This window comes from Sceloporus occidentalis, unplaced genomic scaffold (genome assembly GCF_023333645.1).
Source record: "Sceloporus occidentalis isolate IW3139 unplaced genomic scaffold, rSceOcc1.0.p SCAF_5, whole genome shotgun sequence".
Lineage (NCBI taxonomy): Eukaryota > Metazoa > Chordata > Lepidosauria > Squamata > Phrynosomatidae > Sceloporus > Sceloporus occidentalis.
The window spans coordinates 143,819,295-143,827,389 of NW_028316985.1; the positions used below are offsets into that span (position 1 = coordinate 143,819,295).

Here is an 8,095-nt window from a genome sequence, read left to right on the forward strand (position 1 = left end):
TGATTCACCGAATTAAAAAGAAATGACTTGGAAGTAAATCCCAAGGATCCCAGCGAAACCTGTTTCTAAACGAGGGCATTTTGAGATTGCAGGTTTTGTCTCTTAATATATATGTGTATGTGTGTGTGTGTATCACACAAACATACAGTACACACGTATACACACACACACACACACATATATATGTCCACACATACACAAACACACACATTCAAATCCAACAGCAGAGCCTTTAGCAAGAGGCGAACCCAACAAAGCAACCTGAGAAAGAAGCATTCCTTTTGTCCATAAAACGTTAAAATCTGTATTGTTTTTCTTTTTAATGAAAGACAGTCGGACAACAGTTTAAATCAACCAACACGTTACCATCATAAATAAACTTTTCTTTTAACAAAAAAACCCCCAAACAAACGAAAACCTCAAGGAATCATCGTCATGTACAGAAGTCAAGACTTCGAACAGAAACAGCAAATACAGCGAAAACTCTGTAAGAATATAACTATGTGTGTGTGTGTGTGTTTGTGTGTGCCTCGGTTCTGGGATGAATTATTTACAACGCAGCAACCTAAGGAGCTTTGGAAAAAGGGGGGAGTTTGTTCCCAAAGAATTAAACCGATCAATGTGGATTAATATGTTCGTTCTCTCTTTCTCAGTCTCTGTCATCTTTTCTATCTCTCTCTCTCTCTTTCCCCCTCTTATTTGTTTAGTTTTTCCCTTCCTCTGCTTCACATATAGGCTATAATGTAGGCTCTCCTTAACATGTAGCTTATAAAGAAAACCTCCGAAAAAACAATGCAAATCGGTTGCAGTCAAAAGGAAAGAAGGGAGAGTCGGAAACAGGGCTGAAATCTATAGGGGCAGACAGGACTCGGGTTAAAGGAAGTCTAAAAAAAGCCACCAAGCTTTAAGTCCCCTCCTTAAGTCTTGTGCTTTTTCTTTTTCCCAAGGAGGGAAACCCCCATTAAATATGTAACGCAGTCAACAAATAGCTCTCTCGGACAAGTGAGTCAGTCTACACAAACAACAGCAGGACAGCAGCCACGATAAGAGTGAGAAGAACGCCTTACAGAAAGAAGAAATGCTTTTCAATTCAAGCTTTTCAGTCCAAGGGACAATATACAAAGGTCCAAAAGGGAAAGAGAGGGGTGGTTTTTTTGCCTTAATCATAATCATAAATACTTAATAGAGGGGGGGAAATGATAATAATAAATAAACAGAGGTTCGAGTTCATAAACATAAAATTAATCAATTTACACCAACCCGGCTCTTCTTTTCTTTTCCCCTCCCCAATCTCTTTTGACTTTTTGATCCAGACTTTGATGAATTGAACCGATTAATTAGGATGGGCACAAAAGGAAGAAGTCGCTAGAGAGATTAAAATTAATAATTTACAAGTTTGGCAGTATTAATCGAAATAACAGCTCTTAAAAGATCCAGGAGCACAGCAGGAGAAATAGTCGTCGTCCCTTTCTTCCCCCCACCCATCCTTTTCCACGCTTCTCTTTTCCAGAGAAGGAAACCAACGGAGAATAACCACAGAAAAATATATATATATTTATATATTTATACCCGCAGAAAACCTGCCTCCTTATTTGTTTCCTCTTTAAAAAAAATCAAAATACTCCGAGATGCCTCTCTTTCTCTCTCATAGCTTTCACCTCTCAAGTCTCTCAGTCTTTCTAACCAGTTAATCATCACCATTAAAAATAGTTGCAAAGAGTACCTTTTCTTTGTTTTAAATGTTACCTTTAAGAATAAAAAAACCACGACTCTTACTTGGTCACGTCTTCAGTCCCCCCATTAGTATTGTCATCATCATTATTACTATTATTTAAATGAACAGGTTTCTTAGCTGTGAAGTCGAAGGCTTTCAAAGCCGGCTTTTTCGGTCACTGCGGCCATGTTCCAGAAGAGTTTATTCCTGGCGTCCAGAGTTTTCTTATCTGCTTTCACACAATCTTTGATGCCTCCTTCTGTCGGGTGCTTTCTTTTTCTTAACGTTTCTTCTATGGCAGCTCCTGCGAAGGGAAAGAGAAGAGTCTCCTAGGTCCTTGAATTTGACTTTTTACCTCTTTGCTGCCAAACTTTCTCTCAGTTGGAGGCTTTCTTTCTCCCTCCGAAGCAGTCTCTCTGCCGCTTTTCTCTCTTTTTTGGGTGGAAAAGTCTTGTCTTTTCCTATGGCAGTCCCTGCAAAGGGAAAGAGAAGAGACTTCTAGGTCCTTGAATCTGACTTTAGCTTCTTGGTGACAAACTTTTATTTGGAGGGTTGGTTTCCAACTTCTCCCTCCGAAGCAGTCTCTCTGCCTCTATTCTGTCGGGTGCTTTCTTGGTTTCTTTTTTGGCAGCCCCTGAAGAGAGAAAGAAAAGCGTCTTCTAGACCCTTGAATATTTTTCCCCTTTAGCATCCCCCGCAAACAGAAAGATCTGTGAATTTTCTTCCATGGCAGCCCCTGCAAAGAGGGAGAGAAGTCCTTTGAATGTGACTTTAGACTTTCTTGGTGTCGGAGGCTTTCCTTCTCCTCCGAAGCAGTCTTTTTGTCGGATGCTGTCTATTTTGGGGGGACGTTTCTTCTATGGCAGTCCCTGCAAAGGGGAAAGAGAAGTCCTTTGACTGTGACTTTAGACTATCTTGATGCTTTGAAAGGAAGAAGCATTGTGAGGATGATGGTGATGATGGTTCTTCTTCTCATCTTTGAAGGCTGATTGGATTTTTTCTTGTCTCTGAAAGAGTTTTTAAATCCCGGCGGAGTATTTCATCCGCTTCTGCTTCTGCCTCTGGTTGCAGAACCAGACCCGGACGACGTTCTTCTTGAGGTCCAGCTTCTCGGCGATGGCGGCGATCTTCTCGGAGGAGGGCCGGGGCTGGATGGCGAAGTAGGCCTCCAGGGACCGCTTCTCGGGGGCGGCGATGGAGGTGCGCTTCCGCTTCTTCTCGGCGCCGTTGAAGAGCTCGGGCTTGGTCAGCTTCTCCCGGTGGGACTTCTCGGCCTCCTCCAGCCAGGCCTGCAGGATGGGCTTCAGGGCGATCATGTTGTTGTGCGACAGGGTCAGCGACTCGAAGCGGCAGATGGTGCTCTGGCTCAAGGAGCCCACGCCGGGGATCTTCAGGTTGGCCAGCGCCGAGCCCACGTCGGCCTGGGTCACCCCCAGCTTGATCCGCCGCTGCTTGAACCGCTCGGCGAAGGCCTCCAGGTCGCGGGGGTCGGCCTCCACGTCGCTGAGGCATCCCAGGTGCGAGGAGGGCAAGGCGTGGGCCATGCCCAGGGCCGCCGGGTGCATGGGGTTCATGCCGGGCCCCAGGTGAGCCCCGTGGCCCGCCCCCGTGGAGACCACCGAGCCGTCGGGCCCCGTCAGCGCCCCCAGCCCCAGCCCCGGCGTCAGGTGCTCCAGCAGCTCCCCTTCCAGCGCCTGGTGGGGCTGGTGGTGGTGGTGGTGGTGGGGATGATGGGGGTGGTGGTGATGGTGGTGGTGGTGGTGCGGGTGCGGGTGGGAGCCCGAGAGCGCCGAGGGGTGCGAGATGGGCACCGAGGAGGAGGAGGCGGCGGCCGAGGTGCAGGGGATGGTGTTCATGGTGTGGTAGGTGGCGTCCGGCTTGAAGGGACTGTGGTGCGGCCCCGGGTGCGGCGGAGGAGGGGGGGCCGGGTGCGGCGGGGGAGGGTGGCTCTTGCCCGGGGAGACGATGTCCACCGCCGCCAGCGCCTCCGCCCGCGCCAGCAGGCTCTCGTCCAGGCCGCCGAAGATGTTGCTCTGCGCGGGAGAGAAGAAGAAGGAGCAGGCGGAGGAGGAAGAGCGGGAAGAAGAAGAAGAAGAAGACATGCTCCCTCAGCCAGGACCCCCTCCTCCCGGGGCCATCCCCAAAGGGAAGGGGAAAGAAGGAAGGAAGGAAGGAAGGGGAGAGGGAGGATGGAAGGAAGGAATAATGGAGAAAGGAAAGGAAAGCAGAAAGAAGGAAAGAAGGGGAAAGGGAAGGAAGAGGGAAGGAAGGAAAGAAAGAAAAAGAAAGGGGGAGGGAGGATGGGAGAAAGGAATAAAGGAAAGGAGGAAAGGAAAGGAAAGAAAGAAAGGATGAAAGAGAAGGAAGGAAGGAAGGAAGGGAAGGGAAGGAAGGAAGGAAGGAAGGAAGGGGTGAAGGAAAGAAGGAAGGAAGGAAGGAAGAGGGGAGGAATGGAGAAGGGAAGAAAAGGATAGGAAAGGAAAGGAAAGGAAAGGAGGAAGGGAGAAAAAGAAAAGAAAGAAAGAGAAAGGAAGGGGAAGGATGGATGGATGGGTAGCGAAGTGCGGGGGGGGGGAACGGGTAGAATAAGAATTGAGGAAAGAAAGGGAGGAGTAAAGAAGAAGCAGGGAAGAAACACAAGGAAAAAATGAAAGAAGGGAAGGAAGATATAGGAAAGGAAGAAGGAAAGAAAGGGGCGGAGGAAGAAATGGGGAGGCAGAAAACAGGAAACGGAAGGGATAAGGAAGGGAGGGAAATGAGAGAGAAGTAAAGAGACTGAGAAGGAAGTGAAGCCTGAAGGAGAGAGAAGAAGGGGGAAAGAGTAGTGGGAAGGAGAGAGGGAAGAGAAAGAGAGAGAGGTGTGTGTGGAGTAATGGAAAGGGAAAGGAGGAGAAAGAAAGCAAGGAAAGAAATAGAAAGGGAGGAGGACAAGGAAAGTGGCCGAAGGAGAGCGGATGGGAAGGTAATAAGGAAGTTATGGAAGAGAAAGAGGAATCAGAGAGAGAGAGAGAGAGAGTGAGAGAGAAGGAAGTGGGGGAAGGAAAGAGGAAGAGCAGAAGAGGGGCGAGTGGAAGAAAGACTTGGGGGAAAAGAGTGCTACCAATGGAAGGGATATGAAAGGAGGAAGAGGAAGAGAGGAAGGAGGAACGAGGAGGAGAGGGAGGCGAGGGAGCAGGGCAGGGGGAAAGGGCGCTCTGCCTCCTGATCCAAATGCCGGGGGACCCCGGGGAGGTCTGGCTCGGGTCGGGGGCGGGAGTCGCAGCCTCTGGCGTCGGAAGAAAGACCCAGGGCCCCGGAGGGAAAACCCACCCGGCCTCCCAGCTCTCTCCTCGGGGGAAGGCTGGACCTACCGGCGGCGTGGGGAGGCAGGTGCGGCTGTTGCTGCCGTTGTTGCTGCTGCTGCTGGAGCTGGTGCTGGTGCTGCTGGTGGAGCTGGTGTTGCTGGCGGAGCTGGCGGCGCTGGAGCTGGCGGGGCTGGCCAGGCCCCCGTTGCGGCCGTTGCCCCCGTTGCCCCCGGCGGCGGTGGCCAGGAGGAGGGCGGGCGAGGGGGCCGAGGGGGCGGCGGCCGAGGAGGGGCAGGGCGCGTACTTGGCCTCGTGGGCCAAGGCGAAGGGCTGCTTGCTGCTCAGGGACATCATCATCATCCTGGAGGGAGGCTCGGGGGCCCCGCAGCCCCCCAGGAAGAAGGCAGGAGGAGGAGAGGAGGAGGAAGAGCAGGGGGGAAAGGGGGAGCGCAGGAAGGGAGACGCAGCAGGGAAAGAAGGGCCGGCTCGGGCTCGGGCTCCGGCCGTTCCCGCCACAGCTGCGCCGGAGGAGGGCTCCGAGGAGACGGAGGGACGGAGGGAGGAGAGCGGGCGCCTGGACGGAGGGGCAGCCTCAGCCTCCGCCGCCTCTTCTTCCCGCTCTCCGCCGCCCGAGTGGCCCCGACGCCGCCCGACGCCGCCTTTTCACTCGCCTTCCCCGCCGCCGCCCCCCCGCCTTGGCCCCAGGAGGAGCCCCAGACCCTTCAGGGGAAAGAGAGAGAGAGAGAGAGAGAGAGAGAGAGGCCCTGCCTTCGCTTGGCTTGGCTCCCCTTCCCCCGCCCCACCTCCCTCTTCCCCCGCCTTCCCTCCTCCTCTTCCTTTACCTCTTCCTCTTCTTCTCTGCCTTTCCTCTCCTCCTCTTCTTCCTCTCTCTTTCCTCCCCTTTTCCCCCTCTCTTTCCTCCTCCTCCTCTTCTTCCTCCCTGCCTTTCCTTCTCCTCCTCTTCCTCCTCTCTCTTTTCGCCTCCTCTCCTTCTCTGTACCTTTCTTCCTCCTCCTCCTCCTCCTCCTCCTCCTCCTCCTCCTCCTCCTCCTCCTCCTCCTCCTCCTCCTCCTCCTTTCTCCCTTCCTTCCTTCCTTCTCCTCCTCTCTCTTTCTTATCTCTCTCTCTCTCTCTCTCTTCCTTCCTCTTCCTCTTCCTGCTCCTCTCCCCCTCAGAAAGCCCCTCCGGAGGCCAAGGCCAGCTACAGCTGCTCAGCCGGAGCCCCTGCCCAGAAGGAAAGCCCGGCTCGCCCTGCCCAGAGAGCCGCCTCTATTGTCCTCCTCCTCCTCCTCCTCCGCCAGGTGCCTCTTCTGCCGGGAAAGCCCTGGGAGTCTCGGGGCTGGCAGCGCCTGCCTCCTCCTGGCTTTTCGGATGCTCTTCGCCCATTGGATGGAGGCGAGGATCTGGGTTTCTTTGGGGGGGGGATGATTGGGGAGGCGGCGCATGCGTCCTGGCGGAGAGCGCGTGACTGTGGGAGGCAACGGCTCCAGTGGGGGGGGGGGGAGGAATGATATGGGTGTGTGTTTGTGTGTGTGTTTACACCTCCATAGGCCCTTCTGTGTGGGTCTCTCTCACGCCCCAGATCCAGGGACACCACCGAGGGCAGATCTAGGCTGCATCCCACACTGCAAGAAAGAACCCGGTTTGGCACCGGTTTAACTCTTTTCTGGCTCAAGGCTACGGAATTCTGGGAGTTGGAGTTTGTTGTGGGGTGAAAGGTGATGGTGAAAGGTTTGGAAGTCATGCCTTATGAGGACCTTCCTAACACTAAAAGCTGTTCCTCAGTGGAACACAGTCCCTCAGAGAGTGGTGGAGTCTCCCTCCTTGGAGGTCTTTAAACAAAGGCTGGATGGCCATCTGTCGGGGATGCTTTGATTGAGAGTTCCTGCATGGCAGAATGGGGTTGGGCTGGATGATCCTTGGGACCCCTTCCAACTCTATGATTCTATGAAATTCGCCTCTCTTTCCTTGGTGTTGCCCTCGGAGAGACGGAGGAAGAGAGAGATGCTACTCGGTGGAGTCCCTGCACTGGTCTCTCTCTTCTCTTTTTCTCGGCCTCTGTATGTGAAGAAGCCCGGTTGTGTTTGCTGTTTTGCGCGGTGAGCCGCCCTGTTCTGGGCAGTTGCCTGCTGTTGTTGCTGCTGTCGTTTCCGACTTATGGCGACTCTAATACGACCCAATCCTGGGTTTTCTTGGCAGGTTTCTTCAGAGGAGGCTTGTCATTGCCTTCCCCTGAGGCTGAGAGAGTGTGACTTGTCCAAGGTCACCCAGTGGGTTTCATGGCCGAGCTGGGACTCGAACCCTGGCCTCCAGAACTGTAGCCAAAGGCTTAAACCACTAGCGCCACGTTGCCCTCGTTCTCCTCGGTGGGGCAAAAACAGAGCAAGGTTTGCTCTCCGAGGCGGACAGATAAATTGAAGAGCTGTGTTGTTGTTGCTGCTGTTGTTTTGTGCCTTCAAGCCGTTGCCGATTTAGGCCCGGCCTCTCATGAGATTTGCATGGACGGATTTGTGCAGGGGAGGTTTTCCATGATCTTCCCCTGAGGCTGAGTGAGTGTGACTTGCCCAGTCTCTGGGGAAATGTGAAAGTCTTTTCACTTGTATTCTCATTCCTTAGCCCCCTGGATGAAAGTCTTGTGTGTTGTGTTGGTGGGGGGGGGGGGGGAGGATGCCCAGGGAAACTTCACTGCGCAGGTGCATCGCAAAAGACACAACACTCCAAGAGTTGGGCTGGAAGAAGACCCTTCTGGTTTTTAACCTGTCGCACGGACTCCTGGGAATGGCGGGTCCTCCTCTTCCTCCTCCTTTTCCTTCTTATCGTCCTCTACTGTTCTTCCTCTTCCTCCTCCTCTTCCTTCTCCTCCTCGTCTTCTTCCTCTTCCTCCTCCTCGTCCTCCTCCTCCCTCGTCCTCCTCCTCCTCTTCTTCTCTTCCTCTTCTTCTCCTCTTCTTCCTTCTCTTTTTCGCCTCCTCCTCCTCCCTCCTCCTCCTCCTCCTCCTCCTCCTCCTCCTCCTCCTCCTCCTCCTCCTCCTCCTCCTCCTCCTCCTCCTCCTCCTCCTCTTTCTCCTCCTCCTCTTTCTTCTCTTCTTCCTTCTCTT

The 8,095-nt window shown here is 53.3% G+C and overlaps 1 protein-coding gene across 1 annotated transcript; it reads right to left on the reverse strand.

Annotated features, from left to right (window-relative positions):
* Nucleotides 1-255: 255 nt before the first annotated feature.
* On the reverse strand, nucleotides 256-5,543 carry POU4F2 (POU class 4 homeobox 2). The gene is made up of 2 exons (XM_089525723.1): nucleotides 5,065-5,543; nucleotides 256-3,747 (listed from the first exon to the last, which is right to left on the reverse strand). Exons 1-2 carry the CDS (start codon nucleotides 5,356-5,358, stop codon nucleotides 2,734-2,736), a joined length of 1,308 nt encoding a protein of 435 aa, XP_089381849.1. The 5' UTR covers nucleotides 5,359-5,543; the 3' UTR covers nucleotides 256-2,733.
* Between the last annotated feature and the right edge of the window lie 2,552 nt (nucleotides 5,544-8,095).